Source organism: Chiloscyllium punctatum, chromosome 12 (genome assembly GCF_047496795.1).
Source record: "Chiloscyllium punctatum isolate Juve2018m chromosome 12, sChiPun1.3, whole genome shotgun sequence".
NCBI classification, from domain to species: domain Eukaryota; kingdom Metazoa; phylum Chordata; class Chondrichthyes; order Orectolobiformes; family Hemiscylliidae; genus Chiloscyllium; species Chiloscyllium punctatum.
In genome coordinates, this window is record NC_092750.1 from 32,231,571 (window position 1) to 32,255,702 (window position 24,132).

Sequence of the window (24,132 nt, forward strand, 5' to 3'; positions counted from 1 at the left end):
GAGGGAACCTCTGCCTGGAGTTGGAGGAAATAGGGGAGGTCCTTAATAAATACTGTGATTCAGTTTTCACCACTGAGAGGGACCTTGACATTTCTGAGGACAGTGTGAAACAAACTGATATGCTAGAAAGGTTGATGTTAGGAAGGAGGATGTGCTGAAAATTTTGAAAAACATAAAAACAGATAAATCCCCTAGGCCAGACAGGATATACCTAAAGTTTCTACAGGAAGCAAGGGAAGAGATTGCTGCACCTATGGCAATGATCTTTGCATCCTCATTGTCCACTGGAGTAGAACCAGATGATTGGAGCATGGCAAATGTTATTCCTTTGTTCAAGAAAGGGAATAGGGATAACCTTGGGAATTACAGACCAGTTAGTCTTACATCAATGGTGGGCAAAGTATTGGAGAGGATTCTGAAAGACAGGACTTATTAATACTTGGAAAATCATAGTTTGATTAGCGATAGTCAGCATGGAGGTCACGCTGCACAAACCGTATTGAATTCTTTAAGGATGTGACAAAACATGTTCATGAAGGTAGAGTAGTGGATGTGGTGTGCATGGATTTTAGCAAGGAATTTTATAAGGTTCCCCATGGTAAGCACATTCAGAAAGTAAGGAGGCATGGGATACAGGGAAATCTTGCTGTCTGGAATCAGAATTGGCTGATAGAAGACAGACGGTGGTGGTAGACGGAAAGTATTCAGCCTGGAGCCCGGTGACCAGTGATGTTCCGCAGGGATTGGTTCTGGGACCTCATCTCATTGTGATTTTTACAAATGACTTGGATGAGAACATGGAAGGGTGGGTTAGTGAGTTTGCTGAGGACAATGAAGGTTGGTGGAGTTGTGGATAGTGTGGAGGGCTGTTGTAGGTTGCAATGGGATATTGACAGGTTGCAGAACTGGACTGAGAAGTGGCAGATGGAATTCAACCTGGAAAAGTGTGAAGTCATTCACTTTCAAAGGTCAAATTTGAATGCAGAATACAGGGTTAAAGGTAAGATTCTTGGCATTGTGGAGGCACAGAAGGATCCTGGGATCCACGTCCATAGATCCAAGAAAATTACCAGTCAAGTTTTTTTTTAGATGATAGGATTTGTTAAGGCGGCATATGGTGCGTTGACTTTCATTAGCGGGGGATTGACTTTTAAGAGCCGTGAGGTTGTGCTGCAACTATTAAAGTCAACCCCCTTCTAATGAAAGCCCTGGTTAGACCACACCTGGAATATTGTGTTCAGTTCTGGTCGTCTCATTATAGAAAGATGTGGAAGCTTTAGAGAGGATGCAGAGGAGATTCACCAGGTTGCTGCCTGGACTTGAGGGCATGTCTGTAAACAAAGGTTGCGGGAGCGAGGGCTTTACCCATTGGAGTGAAGAAGGTTGAGAGGTGACTTGAGAAAAGCATACAAGATGTTGAGAGGCATAGATAGAGTTGATAGCCAGAGATTTTTCCTATGGCAGAAATATTTATCATGAGGAGGCATAATTTTAACGTAACTGGAGGAAGGTTTAGGGGAGATGTCAGAGATAGGTTCTTTACACAGAGTGTGCTGGGTGTGTGGAATGCACTGCCAGTAGTTGTGTAGAGTCAGATACATTTGGGACATTTACGCGACTCTTGGATAAGCACATGGAATATAGTACAATGAAGTGTATATCAGTCTGATCTTAGAGTAGAATAAAAGACTGGCACAACATTGAGGGCAGAAAGGCCTGTACTGTGCTGTACTGTTTATGTTCCATGTGTCAATGTCATAACACAATTTCACAGCCAATTCCTCCTTCTTCCACTTATGATCATTTCCTTGATGTTGCATAAGTCATGCACAAAAGCTAGTTCATTAAGGGACTAAGCTGCCTTTGGTTTAGACAGTGAGCAATTCCATTATACATTAACCATCCATTTGCTGGTACCTGCTATGTGGGAAGCAATTAGTGTGTTGATGTAGGTTTGCTTGCTGAACTGGAAGGTTCATTTTCAGATGTTTAGTCACCATACGAGGTAACATCTTCAGTGAGCCTCCGGGTGAAGCACTGCTGATGTTTCCTGCATTCTATTTATATGTTTGGGTTTCTTTGGTTTGTGATGTTATTTCCTGTGGTGATGTCTTTCCCTGTTCTTTTTCTCAGGGGGTGGCAAATGGAGTCCAAGTCAATGTGTTTGTTGATAGAGTTTCGGTTGGAATGCTATGCTTCTAGGAATTCTCGTGCATATCTCTGTTTGGCTTGTCCTAGGATGGATGTGTTGTCCCAGTCGAAGTGGTGTCTTTCCTTATCTGTACGTAAGGATACTAATGAGAGAGGGTCATGTCGTTTTGTGGCTAATTAATGTTCATGTATCCTGGTGGCTAGTTCTCTGCCTGTTTGTCCAATGTAGTGTTTGTTACAGTTCTTGCACAGTATTTTGGAAATGACATTAGTTTTGCTCGTTGTCTGTATAGGGTCTTTTAATTAGTATCTCCACAACACACTAGATTAAATTAGATTCAGATTTTTTTTGTGTGTTAAACATGAAGTGTGGCCACATCCAGCACCATCTTGAACCACTGCAAGATTTTACTGCAATAGAGTTCATCTTTCTCTCTTCTTCTTCACTATTGGGGTAACATAATTCAAATCATCCCATTACTAAGTATTTTGGAAAACAAATTACTAACTGATTTGCTCCAATTGAGACTTGTGCTTCCAATGTACTTTCACTTTCATGTACATAAAAGAACAAATATTGCTGATTATGATAATTTCACAAGGTCTTATTCACCTTAATGTGAATCTTATCTTCTCTTTCTATAGTGCTAATACCAAGAGTCGGTGACAGAACCCAACCCTCCAGGAATCACAAACATCCAACAGTTGGAGAAAAGGCCAAATTAAACAAAATGAATTATCAATGTAGGAGGTGCTCACATGAAGAGATGCTTGGTTTCTTTCTTCAATTATATATTCTTGCCAGAAAAATGCTAGTTAGATTTTCCATTCATTCAATTGAGAAGCATATATCTGCCAAAGTATTGTAGAAAGCTCTCGGGCATTAAACACATTGGTTACATCTTTCATCTGACACAACAGTGTGGTTCAAATTAGCACACATATTAATGCTGGATGCAGTTGCTCATAATAATTAATTGCTTAGTGAGGCAAAATTCAGATTCACTGACTCACAGCTACAAGAAAACCTCAGAACTCATTTCTCGGTTGTTAAAAAAAAATTTATTATTTTGCCATGTCACAGCACCTTGCAATCAAATGTTGCATTTCTTACCTCCTCAATTTTAAGTTGAATATATTTGTAGAGTCTCAAATTGTAGAAGCAACATTTTAAAACACTTGTTTTAATTAAAATATTTTAAGTCATAAAATAACCTTTTTTATATTATGCCAGCTGTAAAATGGAGGCAGTGAGTTACTTATGCATCTCTGACTTGTACAAAACTCATTATTTATTCTTTCACACATCAGCCAAGTTATGAGTGCTTTGGTTCTGTTAACACAACTGAGTTGTAAGATTCTGAAAATTAGCTACATCCACACGGTAGCTATTTGAAAAAAAAAGGTTTTGGTGAGAGAATGATGCAACTTAGTGAATTAAGAACCTTGCTGTGTCGAGTGAAACTCAAATGCAATACAGTGTAGAAATTAATTTTGACTATATTAAATGATGTAAAGCAGCAACAATTATAAAGTACCTTGATGAAGGAGAGGGACATGAATGTGTTTACTGAGGAAATTCCAAAGCACAATTGCAAGAGAACTGAAGGTATAATCAATTATGGTGGAGAAATAAGGCCAAATTCAGAGGAACAGCTTTCAAAGGGAAGTACCTATAAGCCATGAGAAGTGCAAGGTCAAGAAGGGATTTAGACACAAACAATTAGATTATCAAGGGCAGAGTTACAGGTGAGCAAGCCAAGTTGTGAAATAGGATCCAGGCAGCAAAACTTCTGAAGAGTGTAGTGGAATGGCTGATGGTTTAACAAAACTGCTTTAGTTGAGGATGAAAGTGGGCAAAATTACAGAGGTGGAAGTGGGAACTCTTCGTAATGGAGAAGATATGGGAATGAATGCTGTCATGGACCTAAATAGGACACTGAGATTTTGAATAGTCCGGTTCAGTCCAGGAATATAGCCTGGGAGTCGAGTGGCGAGTCACTGTCAAGAGCATAGAGTTTAATATGCTTGTAGGACATCGCTCTGTTTATTTTAGCACAGACATTAGCCTGTTTATTTTAACTGCATTGATTCCAATACTAAAATAGATCACAGAGAAAAACCATGCAAACATATTAAGCATTATTCTAGTAATAACATTAACAGTCACTTCTAGTTTCTGGTGTCTTTAAACCTCATCTAATCTTTGGGAAGGTAGCCTTTTTAAATAACTGTAAGGGGAAAGAAAAGAGTAAAATGTTAAAGTAGGGTTTTCCACAGGTATCACTTGAAAACAAATCAGGAGCTGTAACCATCTGTACACCATTAAATGGACATATTTTGTGCATATTAGCTCACCAGCGGAGCAGAAACAAACAGTTGCTGTAAAACAATAGGCAACAATTTTCACTATAAAGACTATTTTCAAAGTTTTTACAGTTAATTTTCATAGATTATCTTAAAGCTTACAATTAAGTAAATTGAAGGAAAACCCAAAGTATATTTCTAATATAAACAAATCACTGAAAAGAATAGAACTTCAGCTCATTGTGCTACACCATATGGGGACTCTGTCTAGTTTGAAATGATGTCTTTCACAGTTTTCACTATTGCCTTTGCATCAATCTCAAACCTTTCCAGTAGCTCTGCTGGTGTTGCACTAAATGGTACACCAGACACTGCCAGGCGGTGTACTATAATGGTAGGTTCTGAAGCAAGAGCAGCTGCCACTGCTTCACCAAGACCACCTGCAAGCAAACAGAAAAGCTATTCATTTCAACAATTTAAGAATAAATGCATCATCTGAAACAGTATTTGTTAAATATATACACATCTAAAAATAAACACTAATTCTGCAGTGGTTGTTAAAGTACCCCTGTATATGAGTAGGGCCCAGTATAATAATTACCTCCAACTGTTAACGAAGGCTATTATGTGAATATTCAGTTAGTTAAGGAAGATTCGGAAAACAGTTATATGAATTGGGGAGGGATATGGATGTATTGGAAGGAGATGAGCAAGAAAGTCCATTGATCACAATTTCACACTTGGGAGTACAATAAACAGCAATCAGATTTTATTACTTTAAACTGACAACAAGACATAAGCTAGATATTGTTATAAAGCAGTAACATAATGACATTACATTATGAAGTCAGAGATTATGTTCTCACAGTGACAACTAATAATTTTGCCTCCTACTATGTTCAAACAGTCAACACGAGTAATTTCAGAAACTGATAGTAAGTATGGTTTAGTCTTCCCTTTCTGGCATCAGAAGCCAAATCTTTGCTGCTGTCAATGTTCTTAGTAAGACCCAGATTCAGGAAGCATTAACATATCTATTAAAGATGATTCTGCGTTTATACGAGTGGAGTTTATCTTCATCAGTTATACATTGCACCCAAGAAGTAATCGGTTTCTATATTTCTGCCATTTGCCGTCACTTGGAAACTCATCATGAGCTCTCGTAAACTGCATTTTAAAAAATAGAGGAAGTGCCATGTAGGGGACACACAGGTCATGCACTAAGTGTGATCCCTTTAAGAATGCCGTATGCCAATTTTAAAGAGCCTGTAAAGTGCAAGAATTAGGTTGTATATAGCAAAGGGAAATCAGCGGGGATATTGGCTCGAGAGAAAAGGGAACAAAGTGGTAATATACAATGCTATAATAATAACAACAAAAGAAAAGCTGAATAAAATCTTATCTATCAGGATTTCATCTATTATTTCTAATCATAGTATTGAAGCATATTCTGTAGTTTCTGAACATTTTTATAACATTGTACAGGGACTTGTGGGATAAACTGAATTGATCTTCTAGAAAAACTGGCATGAATTGATGGGCTGAATAATTTCCTTCTGTGTTGCAACCATTCCATTATTTGACAGATATTGCAGTGCTTGGTGATTTGCCTTGCTGTGGCTTTCAGATCTTTTTAAGACAGATATGCTTCTGATTTCCTGAGATGGTCTACGGTATGCAACCTATGATTTTACACTGCATTCTTTTTTTTAAATCTGTGTTCTTGCCAGCATTTATTGAGAGTGTAAGATGGGTGATCTGTCTCAATCCTAACAAAACTTTGTGAATTGGCTTATTCAAAGAAGATAGACAGCAGCAATAGAAGGACATCTTTCTGATTTGTGACCAATGGTATTCCACAGGGATCAATGCTGGGACCCCTGTTGTTTGTAATATATAGGAGAATGTAAATGGCCTGATTAATAAGTTTGCAGACCACACAAAGATTGGGGGAGCTGCAGATAGTGAGGAGGATTGCCAGTGGATGCAGCAGGATATAGAGAAGCTGGAGTCTTGGATAGAGAAATGGTAGATGGAAAAGAAATTATTCAGACAATACAAGGTGATGCATTTTGGAAGATCTAATGTAGGAGGGATCAGCACATTGTTAATGGCAGAACCTTTAGGAGCATCAACATATAGAGGAAACTAGGCGTACAGGTCCACAGTTCCCCAAGAGTAGCAACACTAATAGCTAAGAATGCTTGTCTTTGTTGGAGGGGGCACGGAGTCAAAAAATTGGCGAGTCATGTTGCAGATATATATAAGTATTGTTAGACCACATTTGGAATATTGTATACATTTACCAGAAGGATGTGGAGGCTTTGGAGAGGGTACAGAAATGGTTTTCCAGGATGTTACTGGTTTGGAGAAAATTAACTTTGAGGAGAGATTGGGCAAACTTTGTTTGTTTTCACTTGAACATTGGGCAATGAGGGAACGACCTGACAGAAATTTACAAAATTATAACAGGCATGGATAGAATATATTGTCAAAGTCTTTTCCCAAGGGTAGAAATGTCAATTATTCGGCAACATAGGTTTAAGGTAAAAGGGGGTAAGTTTAAAGGAAATGTGAGGGGCAAGTTTTTTTTTTACACAGGGTGATAAGTTCCTGGAATGTACTGCCAGAGCTGGTAATGGAGGGAATACAATAGCAATGTTTAAGAGGCACCTTGACAGATACATGAAAAGGCAGGGAATAGAGGGATATGGAGCAATGAGAGGTGCAAGATATTTAGTTTAGAAAGTCATCATGTATTGGCATAATCTTGGTGGGCTGAAGGAACTGTTTCTGTTCGAACAAAGAACGATACAACACAGGAACAGACCCTGTGCTGACACATTTTGCCCTTCCATATTAAAAATGTCATCATTTAAAGGATCCATAAGTTTCTATTCCCTTCTTGTTAATATATTCGCTGTGGTGCTTCTTGAATTCCACAATCGTGAGTGCTTCCATCACATCGTCTGGCAGCGCATTCCAGGCACTCACCACCCTTTGTGAGAAAAGGTTGCCTTGCACACCTCTTTTAAACTTCCCCCTTGCATCTTGAACCTGTGACTCCTAGTAATTAACCTCTCCACCCTGGGAAAATGCCACATACTTTCCACTCTATGTCATTCACAATCTTATAAACTTCTATCAGGTCGTCCCTTACCCTCCTGTGTTCCAGTGAAAATAAACTTAATCTATCCAACCTTTTTCCACAACTAAAATCCCCCACACTAGGCAACATCCTGGTAAAACTTTTCTGCACCTTCTCCAAAGTATCCACATCCTTCTGGTAGTTGGTGACCAGAACTGTATGTGATACTCCAAGTGTGGCTTAACTTAAGTTCCATAAAGCTGCAGCATAAGTTGCCAATCCTTATGCACAATGACCCTACCAATCAAGACAAGCATGCCATTAGTCTTATTTACTAGCTTATCTACCACACTGCTACCTTTAGTGATGTGGACCTGCACACCCAGATCCCACAAGCATACCAATACTGCTAAGGGTTCCGCCATTCAGTGTATAATTTTCACCCGTACTTGACCTTCCATAATGCATCATCTCACGGGTCCAGATTAAACTCCATCTGCCATTTTTCTCCCCATGCCTCCAATTGATCTATACCCTGCTGTATCCTCGGACAATCCTCTTCACTATCTGCAACTCCACCAATATTTGTATAGTTCGCAAACTTGCTAATTAGACCAGCTACATTTTCCTCCAAATCATTTATGTAGACCATGAACAGCAGATGTCCCAGCACCAATCGCTGGGGAACACCACTAGTCACAACCCTCCATTTTGAAAAGCATCCTTCCACTGCTACCCTCTGTCCCCTATGACTAAGCCAGTGTTATATCTATCTTGCCAGCTCACTCCTCATACCATGGGACTTCAGCTTTTATACCAGTTTGACATGAGGGACCCTGTCAAAGGCTTTACTGAAGTCCATGTAGACAACACTAGCCACTTTTCCCTCATCAACTGTTTTTGTAACCTCCTCAAAAAACCCAATCGGGTTAGTGAGGCACTACCTCCCTCGCACAAAAAACATTGCTGTCTAACGCTAATAAGTCCATTTGCTTTTAAATATGATAGATCTTGTCCCGGAGAATATTTTTCAATAATTTCCCTACCACCAATGAGATTCACAAGCCTGAATTTCCAGGATTATCCCTGTTACCTTTCTTAAACAATGGGAAAATATTAGCTCTTCTCCAGTCCTCTGGGACCTTGCCTGTGGCCAAACAGGATATAAAGATGTTCTGTACTGTTCTTTGAAAATGCCAAACATTTGGCTCATACAAGGAACCATGGCCTATATGTGGAACCGCAGGAGATGGGCGCAGATACTAAATGAGTATTTTGCATCAGTATTTAGAGTCAGAGTCAGAGATGTACAGTATGGAAACAGACCATTCGATTCAACTTGTCCATGCCGACCAGATATCCCAACCTAATCTAGTCCCATTTGCCAGCAATTGGCCCACATCCCTCTAAACCTTTCCTATTCATATTGTGGAAAAGGACATGGAAGATATAGACTGTAGGGAAATAGATGGTGACATCTTGAAAAAATTCCCATATTACAGAGGAGGAAGTGCTGCATGTCTTGAAACACATAAAAGTGGATAAATCCCCAGGATCTGATCAGGTGTACCCGAGAACTCTGTGGAAAGCTAGAGAAGTGATTGCTGGGCCTCTTGCTGAGATATTTGTATCATCAATAGTCACAGGTGAGGTGCCGGAAGACTGGAGGTTGGCTAACATGGTGCCACTGTTTAAGAAGAGTGGTAAGGACAAGCCAGGGAACTATAGACCAGTGAGCCTGATGTCGGTGGTGGGCAAGTTGTTGGAGGGATTCCTGAGGGAAAGGATGTACATGTATTTGGAAAGGCATGGACTGATGAGCACGTGGCTTTGTGCGTGGGAAATTCCTTTCCTGAAGAAGGGCTTATGTCCGAAACGTCAATTCTCCTACTCCTCGGATGCTGCCTGGCCTGCTGTGTTTTTACAGCACCACACTTTTCAACGTGGGAAATCATGTCTCACAAACTTGATTTGAGTTTTTTGAAGTAGTAACAAAGAGGATTAATGAGGGCAGCGCGGTGGGTGTGATCTATATGGATTTCAGTAAGGCGCTCGACAAGGTTCCCCATGGGAGACTAGTTAGCAAGGTTAGATCTCATGGAATACAGGGAGAACTAGCCATTTGGATACAGAACTGGCTCAAAGGTAAAAGACAGAGGGTGGTGGTGGAGGGTTGTTTTTCAGACTGGAGAGCCACAAGGATCGGTGCTGGGTCCACTACTTTTCGTCATTTATATAAATGACATGGATGTGAGCATAAGAGGTTTCATTAATAAGTTTGCAGATGACACCAAAATTGGAGGTGTCGTGACAGTGAAGGTTACCTCAGATTACAAAGGGATGTTGATCAGATGGGCCAATGGGCTGAGAAGTGGCAGATGGAGTTTAATTCAGATAAATGCGAAGTGCTGCATTTGGGAAAGCAAATCTTAGCAGAACTTATACACTTAATGGTAAGGTCCTAGGGAGTGTTGCTGAACAAAGAGACCTTGGAGTGCAGGTTCATAGCTCCTTGAAAGTGCCGAGTTGCAGGTGGATATGACAGTGAAGAAAGCATTTGATATGCTTCCCTTTATTGGTCAGAGTATTGAGTACAGGAGTTGGGAGGTCATGTTGCAGCTGAATAGGACATTGGTTAGGCCACTTTTGGAATATTGTGTGCAATTCTGGTCTCGTTCCTATTGGAATGATGTTGTGAAACTTGAAAGGGGTCAGAAAAGATTTACAAGGATGTTGTCAAGGTTGGAGGATTTGAGCTATAGGGAGAGGTTGAATAGGCTAGGGCTGCTTTCCCTGGAGCGTCAGAGGTGGAGGGGTGACCCTATATAGGTTTACAAAATCATGAGGGGCATGGATAGGATAAGTAGATAAAATCTCTTCCCTGTGGTGGGAGAGTCCAGAACTAGAGGGCATAGGTTGAGGGTGAGAGGGAAAGATATAAAAGAGACCTAAGGGGCAACTATTTCACTCAGAGGGTGGTAGGTGTATGGAATGAGCTGCCAGAGGAAATGGTGGAGGATAGTACAATTTAAAAGGCATCTGGATAGGTATATGGATAGGACTCCTATTGGCCCATCTGATCAAGATCCCATTGTAATCTGAGGTAACCTTCACAGTCCATTACACCTCCAATTTTAGTGTCATCTGCAAACTTATGAACGAAACCTCTTATGCTCACATCCAAATCATTTATATAAATGATGAAAAGTAGTAGACTCAGCACCGATCCTTGTGGCATTCCACTAGTCACAGGCCTCCAGTCTGAAAAACAACCTTCACTACCACCCTCTGTCTTCTACCTTTGAGCCAGTTCTGTATTCAAATGGCTAGTTCTCCCTGTATTCCGCGAGATCTAACCTTGCTAACTAGTCTCCCATGGGGAACCTTGTCGAGCGCCTTACTGAAGTCCATATAGATCACACCCACCGCTCTGCCCTCATTAATCCTCTTTGTTACTACTTCAAAAAACTCAAATCAAGTTTGTGAAACATGATTTCCCACACACAAAGCCACGTGCTCATCACTGTGCTGGTCCAAGCACATTTTAAAATATTACCTTCGTAATAGTGATCCTCCACAGTGATAACATGCTTTTTCTTGGTGCCTTTAGTACAACAGACAATAGTTTTATCATCAAGTGGTTTAATTGTAAATGGATCAACCACTCGAATAAAGATATCTGTAAAATGAAACATATTTTTGATTAGATGATTATCATCTGATTATACATCATGCAAACACTTTGACTATTTCTAACTGCAGTTTCTAGATACCCCATGCTCACAAGGAAGATAGATTAAGTAGAACTGAGAGAATTTGAAATCTCCAACTTTTTGCAGGAGGATTCCCAAGACACAGAATTCCTTGTTCTCATCCAGAAATCCCCTCATGCTTTTGTCCCCAACCTCCTCCTATCCTACATCTTCCCACTATTGAAACCCCCCCTTGAAACAAGCTTTCAATTATCCATGGTTGGACAGCAGAGCCCACATTGACTAATACAAAATAAGTAAGTAATAATAATTATGGATGTAGGTTTGCTCACTGAGCTGGAAGGTTCGTTTTCATAAGACATTTAGGTAGTACCTGTTTCCTTAGGCATTCATGAAGGAATTACAGCTGTTCGCAGGTGGCGCTCTATCGGATGGCATTGGTTTCCCATTTTCGGGCCAGTATGTGCCCATAGGTGTTAGCAAGTTTTGAGATTTGTAGCTCAGGTTGAAGTTCTGGATGTAGGTTTGCTTGCTGAGCTAGAAGGTTTGTTTTCAAATCGAAAATTAACCTTCCAGCTCAGCGAGCAAACCTACATTCAGAACCTCAAACTGTGCTACATACCTTCTCAAAACTTGCTAATAATAATTATTAGTTGCACACTAATTATTGGATTTGACTTTTTCTTTAATACAAATCACTGCACTACTACAAATGCTGAAAAGCTAAGCTAAAAGTAGATGATGTGGATACAGAAATAGTGAACAGAATTAATGTCTCTTTCCACAGATGCTATCTAAACTGCTAAACATTTCTAACATTTTCTGTCTTTGTCAACTTTCTTACCCAGTACTTATTTAATAGAATGAATATTAATCTCTATGAATTCCCACCCAGACCTTCAGCAATGAACCTAGTTTAGAACTGTCATTCTAAAGGGAGTGATGCATTGTCATATGTTGCAGTTCTACATTGTCCTCACTAATTCATGTAGAAATGAAATTCTTATTCAATGCCAAGAAAATCATTTTAATTCTAGGAGTTAGCAGTTAATGAGAAGGATTCTATAAAGAGATAATTACATCACATAATGTAAGATGCATCTCAGTGTTAGTTTTAAAATGATCTAATAGAATATGATCAACTGTGATTCAAAAAATACTGTAGAGAAGAATTTGCTTGTTCAGAGATTGCTCATTAACTTTAAAACCAGCAAAGAGAAATTTACTTTTACATACTTTGAACACCAATTATTTTATATTTACCCTCTTCAGCTAATTTAGCAGCTGCAGTCAACGCTTCCTGCATTGTCACCCCAGCAGCAACAACGGTAACCATATCCTTATCAGTCTTCTTCAGAACCTGTCAGAACAAACAACTTCCTTTTACAATTGCTCGAATTTACAAATTTAAATAATTATAGAATAGGCTTTACAATAAACTTGTTTTTTGGAAGGCATGACAGAGGTGAAGGGCCTGACCACCTTTGGAGTGACTTGAGAGGAGATTTCTGAAAGGCCTATGCCTGGTTCTTCCTCTAGCTGGGTTTAAAATCTCCCTATTTTGGCATGTGATGAATCTGTTTCAAATGTGTAGAGATGGAAAGAAGTCAATGCTTCAGAGAATGCAGGTGCCCAAGAACTGTTCACCTAAATCATTAACTTTGGCTTAGTGGGACGGGAACTCTTAGGTGACATATTTTTCTCTTGGACCATAGAACTGTAGACCACACATGAGGTACTGACAGAGGGAATCAATATAGTGGCTGTAGAAACATTTATTAGGAATCAAAAATGTCACTTAATTGCATTGTCCACTAATTTATTTTGAAACTGCTGTTTTGTCTCTCTTCCAACGTAATGGAATCCACATATAAAACAACCAGAATCTCGTAAATGATCTGTAATTCTTTGGTCTAGAAGGCTTTGAATCCATCAACATTGATTTTTCTGCAGCAGCACTTCTACTGCCTTTTCTGGGGCAATGGTTCATCCAGCAATCATCAGCTCCTGCCTTGACACAGGTGATGCAAACATCCTTGTCTTTATCTGAATATGGAACTGCATAGTTAACAGGTGCCAATATTTGCAATAAGGTGTTGCCATGAGGCACATTAAGTTTGTGTCTCTGATAAAACAGGTTGTTATTAACAGACTATGCTCTGGCCTTTCTATGAGGAAGATTGTATTGGTGTCTCTTATCAATTATACTTTTCAAAAGGTTTGTGTCCCTCCAAACTCCAGCACCGAAATCACCAAGGTTAAATTATTTTTTTCCCTTTAGGACACGGGACAAAAGCTGATCAATGTTTGAGCAGAAGAGCAAGATAATGCATGCAGTGAAAAAACAAAGGGTGTGAGGCACAAATTGCAACATAAGAATCATTTAAATGCAACAAGAAGGGTCATAGAGAGAAACAAGAAAAAGACCAACCCAGTAAAGTGCAAGGAAAAATGGGGAAGAAACGCAAGAGTACAGAACAAGACAGAGATAGAAGGTAGGATCCAAGTTATTGAGTCCAGGCTACTGAGTGCTGAACAACAAGGTGTTGTTTCTCATTCAGAGCTAAACTGGTGAGCTTTGATCGGGGTCACTGCATCCCTGGTTACGAGGAGCTGCTTTCCTCATCTTAAAAGTCTACCAGTTGAGGGTTACTCCTGAGAAGAACCAACTGTATGATATTAGTTCTTTTCACACATGGTTGGGGGTTACAGGGAGAGTGGGTTGGGGATCAGAGACCATCTTGATCTCCCGGATCTGTGCCTCCGACTGTCCCCGGTTTAGGAAAATAGGAGGGCTCACATAACGCAGCAGACAGGTCGTTTTGGCTTTCCAGTCCAGAAATGAGCTGCTTTTCTCATCCTGTGGGGAGAAAATGGCAGGTCAAGGCTCTTTCTTCCAGTCAGGACAGTAGTGGAGTGGGATGCTCTAACTAGAGCTTGTCTGCTCCTTCAATTTCCTTCTCTTCTTTTTCCCTTTTGTCTCTCGGTGGCCTCTGTCAGGTCTCTTGACTTGTGGTGGGTCCCAGCTTGGTCTCTTGGCAGCTCATGGCTGATCCCACACTGCTCACCAGCTCCCAGCCTGGTCTCATGGTGGTCTGTCAGCTAGTGTCTTAGCTTTGCGTGCAAGGTGGACCCTGCCCGGGTACGTTCCCAGGCACTTGGGGAGATCGGGCAGGTGGCAGTTTTGGCAGCAGCGACAGTATCTGTTGCAGCGATGTCGAGAACAGATAACAGAGCAAGATCAATGGAGGACTCAAAGTTTGTTGAACTTTTTAACTATGTTAAACTAGTTTAAATTTAAAAAAACTCTAATTTGAACTGTTACTAAAGGAAGATTCGAGCCAATCAAAGACAGTAGTGATAAGTTGTGTCTGGAATCTGAGGACATAGGAGAAGCGTTTAATGAATACTTTTCATCAGAATTCACATTGGAGAAGGGTAATGTTATGGAGAATACGGAGATACAGGCTACAAGATTAGATGGGATTGCAGTTGACAAAGAGGAAGTTTTAGCAATTTTGGGAGATCTGAAAATAGTGAAGACCCCTGGACCAGATGGGATTTATCCTCTGATTCTCGGGTAAGCCAAGGAAGAGATTGCAGAGCCTTTGATCTTTATGTCATCATTTTCGACAAGAGTTGTGCCAGAAGACTGGAGGATAACAAATAGTATTCCCTTGTTTAAGAAGGAGAGTCAGGACAATCTTGGTAATTATAGGCCAGTGAGCCTCATTTTCAGTTGTGTTAAGGTGTTGGAAAAGGTTATAAGAGATAGGATCTATAATCTGGAAAGGAATAATTTGATTAGGAGTAGTCAACATGGTTTTGTGAAAGGTAGGTCATGCCTAACTAACCTTATTGAGATGTTCGAGAAGGTGACAAAACAGGTGGATGAAGGTAAAACGGTTGATGTGTATATGGTGGTGTATATGGAATTCATTTTGAGAACACTTTTGATAAGGTTCCATACGGTAGGCTCTTGCACAAAATACGGAGTTTCGGGATTGAGGGTGATTTAGCGGTTTGGATCAGAAATTGGCTAGCTGAAAGAAGGCAGAGGGTGGTGGTTGATGGAAAATGTTCATCCTGGAGCTCAGTTACCAGTGGTGTGCCACAAGGATCTGTTTTGGGGCCACTGCTGTTTGGCATTTTTATCAATGATCTGGATGTGGGCATTGAAGGATGGGTTAGTAAATTTGCAGATGACATTAAGTCAAGCAGAATTGTGGATAGAGCAAAAGGATGTTATGGGGTACAGAGGGACACAGATAAGATGCAGAGTTGAGCTGAGAAGTGGTAAATGGATTTTAATGCGGAAAAGTGTGAGACAATTCACTTCGGAAGAAGTAACAGGAATGCAGAGTACTGGGCTAATGGTAAAATTCTTGGCAGTGTGGATGAACAGAGAGATCTCTGTGTCTAGGTGCTAAAACCCTGAAAGTTGCCACCCAGGTTTAAGAAAGCATTTGGTGTGTTGGCTTTTATTGGTTGGGGGATTGGGTTTTGGAGCCACGAGGTCATGCTTCAGCTGCACAGTACACTGGTAAGGCTGCACCTGGAGTATTGAGTGCAGTTCTGGTCACTGCATTATAGGAAAGAAATGGAAGCTTTGGAAAGGGTTCAGAGGAGATTTACTAGGATATTGCCTGGTATGGAAGGAAGGTCTTATGAGGAAAGGCTGAGAGAACTGAGGCTGTTTTCGTTGGAGAGAAGGTTGAGAGGTGACTTAATCAAGACATATAAGATAATCAGAGGGTCCAATACAGTGGATAGTGAGAACCTTTTTCCTCAGATGGTGAAGACTAACATGAGGGGGACATAGATTTAGGACAGATATCAGGGGTAGTTTCTTTACTCAGAGAGGAGGAGGGGCATGGAACTGCCTGCCTGCAACAGTAATAGACTTGCAGACGTTAAAGGCAGTTAAATGGGCATTGGACATACTTATGGATAATAATGGAACAATGTAGGTTAGATGATCAGATGAATTTCACAGGTTGGCGCAACATTAAGGGCTGAAGGACCTGTACTGAGCTGTAATATTCTTTATTTTTCGAATATTCTAAGAAGTAATGTTTAACTTTTTAACTGTTGTTTCTCTTTCTACTTTGTACCTAAGCTCTCTTTGTACGTAGGTACGTTGGTATTAAAATGGCACTATGTGCGGTGACATTCTACACTTTGCACTGTACTCCTGTACTTGAGTACACGTGACAATAAAATCTAAAAAAACTTACATGACACATAACTGACCATTTGAAAGCTTTGTTTGTTGGCAGGTCGAGAAAGTCACCCATGCAACTTCTCACCCAGAATTTAATTAGTGAGATGGCAAGAAGGGAGCATGTTTTTGAGGACCAACCCATCCCATTATTTCCCCTTTTCACCAATTCCAAGGAAATGAAAACTGCACTTTATATGTTGTTCCACAACTTAAACAAAGATAGTCAGACATACACACTGAAACATACAGTGCTATTATAATCAGAATTTGAACCATAAGTCCAACAGATAGAGAAGATTAATGTTTTTAGGTTGTTAAAGGTGTTCTGGAAACAAAGGAGAACAAAAGGAAAAAAGTGGAGGTGTGGTGGCATTAAGGAGTCATGGAGAAAAGATGTCCCAGAGTAGTAAAGTACAGATTATTTGACTAGAACTGAAGATCAAAAAAGAGCATTACATCTGTTTGTAGATTCTATAGGCATCAATTAGTGGGAAAGATGTAGGGAAAATAAATTTGCAAGGAAATTACAGAGGTGCAAGAATTAATAAGATGCTGTAATACAGGACTATAATCATCTGTACATACACTGAAGTTGTAGTAGTGTAGTCAAGACAGCAAATGTTCCCAGGGAATGTGTTAGAGAATTTTCCACAGCAGTTTGTTTCCAATCCAAAGAGAATAGAAGCACTTCTAGACTTGGTGTCAGGATCATGTGCAAGTAGATCATTTCGGGAACACTGAACATTACAGACGTTTTATGGCAAGGAGGAGAGGTGGCAATATGCTGGCATCACTGGACAACTAATCCAGTCTAGTGCTCTGAGGACATATGTTCAAGTTCCACCATGGCAGTGGATGAAATTTAAGTTTAAATGATAAAGTCTGAAATCGAAAACTAGTCTCAGTGATGGTGACCATTAATTGCTGTTAAAATCATTAGTATATTGCCAGTCATAAAAACTCAGCTAGTTTACCAATGCCCTTCGGGGAAGGAAATCTGCCATCTTCATCTAGTCTAGCTTATGTGACTCCAGACCCAGAGAAATATGATTCGTTTTAACTTTCCCCTAAAGCACCAAGCAAGCCACTCAGTTCAAGGGCAATGAATGATGTAAACAAATATTAGCCATGCGATCGACAAGAAAGAAAAGAAAAAAAAAGAAAAAAAGAAAAGGAAAGACAGAAAGAAAGAAAGACAGAAAGAAAGAAAGACAGAAAGACAGACAAAGACAGAAAGACAGAAAGAAAAGCAAGAAAGAATAGCAAGAAAAAAGACAAAGAACAATCCATACTAAGAATAATTAACTGGGTGAAAACAAAATTCAATGGTTTGATAAACTGGAATCAAAAAATAGGCAAAACTGTAACTGAATCAGGTGCCAGAACTGATGGTTCAGATGCCAAAGTTAATTTCTTTAAAGGAAAAAGGTAGGGCAAACAAATCAAAAGCTTCAGGGATGGGGAAAAAAGAAGAGAACCAAGCTGAATATACAATGTTTAAAAGAAAGTGAAAAACCATGTAAGGGAAGCAGAGGGATTTTTTTAAGGTGACAGGTTCCAAGCATAAATGGAAAACCTTTTGTACGGTGTTGAATGCTATGTAATTTATATATATCAGTATTGTTTTAGAATATTGATTTCAAAACACAGGCATATGAATGTTGGATACTTTTGTGAAGGGTTTTAAAAATTCATTTATGGGACGTGGGTGCCACTGGCTGGCCAGCATTCATCGTCCATCCCGAGTTTCCCTTGAAGAGGTGGAAGTTTGTTCTGTCTTTGAACTGTGGCAGTTCATGTGCTATAGCTTGACCGAAAATGTCTTTAGGGAGGGAATTCCACAATTCTGACTGAGTAACAATGAAGGAATAGTGATATGTTTCCAAGTCAGGATGATGATTGATTACAACTAGGAGAAAGTGAGGACTGCAGATGCTGGAGATCAGAGTTGAGAGTGTGGTGCTGGAAAAGCACAGCAAGTCAGCCACGATACTGACATATACAAATTACATAGCATTCACCACCGTACAAAAGGCTTTCTATTTATGCTTGGAGCTCGTCTCATTACAAAATCCCTCTGCTTCCCTTACATGGTTTCTCACTTTCTCCTCATAAGCCTGATTCCTGATGAAGGGCTTATGCCCGAAACATCGATTCTCCTGCTCCTCAGATGCTGCCTGACCTGCTGTGCTTTTCCAGCACCACATTGTCGACTGGTGATTGGTTTCAAAGTTAGCGGTTGTGTTCCCAGGTATCTGCGGCCCTTCTCCTTCTGGTTGGAGGTTTAGAAGGTGCTATCTAAGGATCTTTGGTGAATTGCTTCAGTGCATCTTGTAGAAAGTACATACTGCTGCCATTGAAGATCAGTGCTGGAGAGAATGAATGCTTGTGGCTCTGGTGCCAATCAAACAGGTTATTTTGACATGGATGATGCATCCATCTAGACAAGGGGAGTATTCCATCATACTCCTGACCTGTGACTTTGGGGAGTCAGGAGTGGTTACTTGCCAGTGTTCCTCGACTCTGGCCTGCTCTGAAAGTCACTGTGTTTATATGGTGAGTCCAGTTGAGTTTCTAGTCAATGGTAACCCCCAGGATGTTGATAGTAGGGGATTCAGTTATGGCAACATAGTGCAGTGGTTGGATTGCCATTAATTAGAGATGGTTATTGCCTGGTATTTGTGTAGTGTAAATACCACGTGCCTCTAGTCAGCACGAGCCTGGATATTGGCCAGATCTTGTTGCATTTGAACATCGACTGCTGAGGAGTTGCGAGTCATGATGAACATCTGTAATCATCAGCAAAATCCCTCATTCTGACCTCATGATGGACGGAAGGTCACTGATGAAGCAGCTGGAGATGTCCGGGCCTAGGACACTATCCTAAGGAATGCATGCAGAGATGTCCTGAAGCTAAGGTGACTGAGTCTAACAACCATAACAATCTTCCTATGTGCCAGGTATGACTCTAACCAGCAGAGTTTCCCCTGGGTCCCACTGATTCCAATTTTGCTTGGGCTCCTTGATTACACAGATTAGTTGAATGCAGCCTTGATGTCAAGGGTTGTCACTCAAACCTCCACCTTGGAATTTAGCTCTTTTGTCCTTCTTGAACCAAGACTGTAAGGAGGGCAGGAGCTGAGTGGCCCTGACAGAAACCGAACATGGCATCACTGCACATGCTGCCTGATAGCATTGTTGATGACACTTTCCATCACTTTACTGATGATCAAGACAGGACTGATGTGGAGGTAGTTGGCTGGGTTCGATTTATCCTGTTTTTTTGTGAACAGGACATACATGGTAATTTTCCACATTGTCAAATAGATGGCAGTGTTGTAATTGCACTGAAATAGCTTGGCTCAGGGAGTTGTTAAGTTCTGGAACACGTCGTCATTACTATTGACGGAAAGTTGTCAGGGCCCCTGGTCTTTGTGGTATCCAGTGTCTGCAACCATTTCTGATATTATGTGGAGTGAATCGAATTGACTGAAGACTGGTATCTTTAACGCTGGGGACCACTGGAGAAGGCCGACATGGATCATTAACTCGGCATGTCTGGCTGAAGACTGCTGCACGTGCTTAGCCTTAGTTTTACCTCTGATGCATTGGGCTCTTCTATTGCTGAAAATGGGGACATTTGGGGAGCCTTCTCCTCTAGTGAGTTGTTTAACTGTCCATCATTCAGAACTTCACAGCTTAGTTAAGTCAGTTGGTTGCAACATCACTTAGCTTTATCTATCATCTGCTGCTTATGCTGTGTGGCATGCAAGTAGTCCTATTTAGTAGCTGCACCAGATTTTTACTTCATATTTTCTCCATTGAACTAGGACTGATTCCCTGGCTTGATGGAATGTTTGAGTAGGGGATATGCTGGGCCATGAGGCTGCAGATTATGGAGTATAATTCTGCTGCGGTTGATGGCCAATAGCTTCCTGTGGTCGGAATGTAAAAAAATAATTACACTCTGAGTTTATGAGAGGCAAGGTAAACTTTTAAGACCATGAGCTTTGTTTGAAAGAATCCATGATTCAGAAAGTTTTCTTGTTCCGTTCCAAGATCTAATATGAATTTAGAAATTGGGAATGTTTGATTAGTAATCAGGAGGTTATTAACACTGAGAAAATTTGGCTTTCAGAATGTGAAAAATTCATTTCAGCAAATTTAAGAACAACTCATTGAATTGTCTTCATCATCTATATCAAAGACACTGCAATGAGTCAGTTAAAGTTCAAGTAGTTAATTTTTCCAGACTTGAGCCTCTGTAATGGACAGCATTCGGAAAAAGGTTGCAAGTTTATTTTCCTTTGTGCTTTCAATTTTTTTTAAATACCTCCATACTTAGATAGATAGTTCAAAAAAATTTTCAGCCCAACGTGCAAATATTTCAGTTAGTAATCAACATGTTACCAAACTAAACAGAATACTTATGATCTATCAAGCCAGGTTCCTTCTAGGATTTGACTTGTCCAGTAGGACCATCAACTGGGATAAGAAGCATATGAATACAAAAAGTTTATTAATAACAGTAATAATGGGGTTGATTAGAAACCAAAAAGGGGCATTTTTGAGGTAATAGATTACTGATGTATTTCTAACTTTAAGTTAAAGGATGAGGCACAGAGGTGAGAGACAGTGGAAATCTCAGAGGCGGTTGTTATAATGTTCTAGTCTTCTTTATACTTAGGAATGGTATTGGGGATGGGGTGGCAATGTTAAACTATTTGGGAAATTGGTTAACCAACTAATCAATTTATGATAGTAACTACAATTTACAATTAATGATGCTGACTTCTAGAAAACAAAAATTCAGGTGAAAATTGACAATCATGTGGGGAAATATAGTTTAATTTAGGAAAGTCAGCATGGATTCAGAGTACATCATGTTCAACTACTTTACTTCCCTTAACTTTGCTGAGTGACAGTCATTAGATGTTTTTTGGATCGATAGAAGGTTTGTAATGGAGTTCTTCAATTATCATTTTTGGGATCTTTGTTCTCCCGAAATACATGAATACCTTCATGGACTGGGAAAGCGCAGGAGGTCAGGCAGCATCCAAGGTGTAGGAGAATCGACATTTCGGACATAAGCCCTCTACAGGAATGAGGAGGGTGTGCCAAGCAGGCTAAGATAAAAGATAGGGAGGAGAGACTTGGGGGAGGGGCGTTGGGAATGCGATAGGTGAAAGGAGGTTAAGGTGAGGGTGATCGGCTGGAGAGAGGGGGAAGAAGATTGCAGGTCAAGAAGGCGGTGCTGAGTCCGAGGGTTGGGACTGAGATAAGATGGGGGGGAGGGGAAATGAGGAGCTGGAGAAATCTGCATTCATCTCTTGTGGTTGGAGGGTTCCTGGGCGGAAGTGGAGGCGTTCTTCCTCCAGGCAGTGTGTTCCCATGGTCTGGCAATGGAGGAGGCCAAGGAACTGCATGTCCTTGGCGGAGTGGCAGGGGGAGTTAAAGTGTTCAGCCACGAGGCGGTTGGGTTGGTTGGTGCGGATGTTCTAGAGGCGTTCTCTGAAACGTTCCGCAAGTAGGCTGCCTGTCTCCCCCATGTAGAGGAAGTCACATCGGGTGCAGCTGATGCAGTAAATGATGTGTGTGGAGGTGCAGGTGAATTTGTGACAGATATGGAAGGATCCCTTGGGACCTTGGAGGGAAGTGAGGGGGGAGGTGTGGGCACAAGTTTTGCATTTCTTGCGTTTGCAGGGGAAGGTGCCGGGAGAGGAGGTTGGGTTGGTGGGGGGGAAGTGGACCTGACGAGGGAGTTGTGGAGGGAGTGGTCTTTCCGGAATACTGATAGGGGAGGGGAGGGAAATATATCCTTGGTGGTAGGGTCTGTTTGGAGGTGGCGGAAATGACGGAGGACTATACGATGTATCTGGAGGTTGGTGGGGTGGTAGGTGAGAACCAGTGGGGTTCTGTCCTGGTGGCGATTGGAGGGGCGGGGTTCAAGGGCGGAGGAGCAGGAAGTGGAGGAGATGTGGTGGAGAGCACCGTCAACCATGTCTGAGGGGAAATTGTGGTCTTTGAAGAAGGAGGCCATCTGGGTTGTTCGGTATTGGAATTGGTCCTCCTGGGAGCAGATGCGGCGGAGGCGAAGAAATTGGGAATATGGGATAGCGTTTTTACAGGGGGCAGGGTGGGAGGTGGTGTTTGGACTATGTTCAGACCACCTGTCTACGGAACTAACTGACCCTGCATGGACTCCGGTCTACGTTCAGACCCTCAGACGTGGTTGACGATGTTCTCCACCGCATCTCCTCCACTTCCCACTCCTCTGCCCTTGAACCCAGCCCCTCCAATCGCCACCAGGACAGAACCCCACTGGTCCTCACCTACCACCCCACCAACCTCCAGATACATCATATCATTCTTCATCATTTCTGCCACCTCCAAACAGACCCCACCACTAAGGATATATTTTCCTCCCCTCCCCTATCACTGTTGCAGAAAGACCACTCGTTTCGCAACTCCCTCGTCAGGTACACACCCCCCACCGACCCAACCTCCACTCCTGGCACCTTCCCCTGCAACCGCAAGAAATGCAAAACTTGTGCCCACACTTGCCCCCCCTCACTTCCCTCCAAGGCCCCAAGGGATCCTTCCATATCCGTCACAAATTCACCTGCACCTCCACACACATCATTTACTGCATCCGCTGCACCCGATGTGGTCTCCTCTACAATGGGGAGACAGGCCACCTACTTGTGGAACGTTTCAGAGAACACCCCTGGGACACTCGCACCAACCAACCCCACCGCCCCGTGGCTGAACACTTTAGTCCCCCTCAGACTCCCACTCCGCCAAAGACATGCAGTTCCTTGGCCTCCTCCATCGCCAGACCATGGCAACACGACGCCTGGAGGAAGAGCACCTCATCTTCCGCCTAGGAACCCTCCAACCACAAGGGATGAATGCAGATTTCTCCAGCTTCCTCATCCCCCCCCCCCACCCCCCCCTTATCTCAGTCCCAACCTTCGGACTCAGCGCCACCTTCTTGAACTGCAATCTTCTTCCCGACCTCTCTGTCCCCACCCCCTCTCCGGCCCATCACCCTCACCTTAACCACATTCCACCTATCGTATTCCCAATGCCCCTCCCCCAATTCCCTTCTCCCTACCTTTTATCTTAGCCTGCTTGGCACACCCTCCTCATTCCTGAAGGGTTTATGCCCGAAACGTCGATTCTCCTGCTCCTTGGATGCTGCCTGACCTGCTGCGCTTTTCCAGCAACATTTTTCAGCTCTGATCTACAACATCTGCAGTCCTCACTTTCTCCTTCATGTAAAGGGCACAATTTATAATTTTACAAAAAGCACCATAAATAGAAACAGTGAACTACGAGGAGGATAGTGTAGAACTTCACAGGACATTAACAAGTTGTGAAATGTGAAACGTGAAAAATAAGTGGCAGATGAAATTTAATGCAGAGAAGTTATGAAGTGATTCATTTTGTAGGAAGAGTACAGACAGACAACATACAATTAAGGGCATTACACTGAAGGGTGTGCAGAAGTCAAGGGACCAGAATGCATATGTGCAATAGTCAATCAAGGTGGCAAGACAGGTTGAGAGGGGATACGTAGTATGCATAGGGACTTTATTAAAACAGCACAGAGTAAAAGAACAAGGAGGTTACGTTAAATTTGTACA

At 41.5% G+C, this 24,132-nt stretch overlaps 1 protein-coding gene across 4 annotated transcripts in view; it reads right to left on the reverse strand.

Moving 5' to 3' along the window:
* Nucleotides 1–3,190: 3,190 nt before the first annotated feature.
* The window catches only part of LOC140483760 (transketolase-like), a 57,373-nt gene continuing 36,431 nt past the window's right edge, over nucleotides 3,191–24,132 (reverse strand). For all 4 annotated transcript variants that reach the window (XM_072582284.1, XM_072582286.1, XM_072582287.1 and 1 more), the window contains 3 exons: nucleotides 12,523–12,619; nucleotides 11,103–11,225; nucleotides 3,191–4,898 (listed from right to left, as the gene is read on the reverse strand). In XM_072582284.1, coding sequence (XP_072438385.1) covers nucleotides 4,726–4,898; nucleotides 11,103–11,225; nucleotides 12,523–12,619 — 393 coding nt within the window. In that variant the 3' untranslated portion in view covers nucleotides 3,191–4,725. The remainder of the gene's footprint in view (nucleotides 4,899–11,102; nucleotides 11,226–12,522; nucleotides 12,620–24,132) is intronic.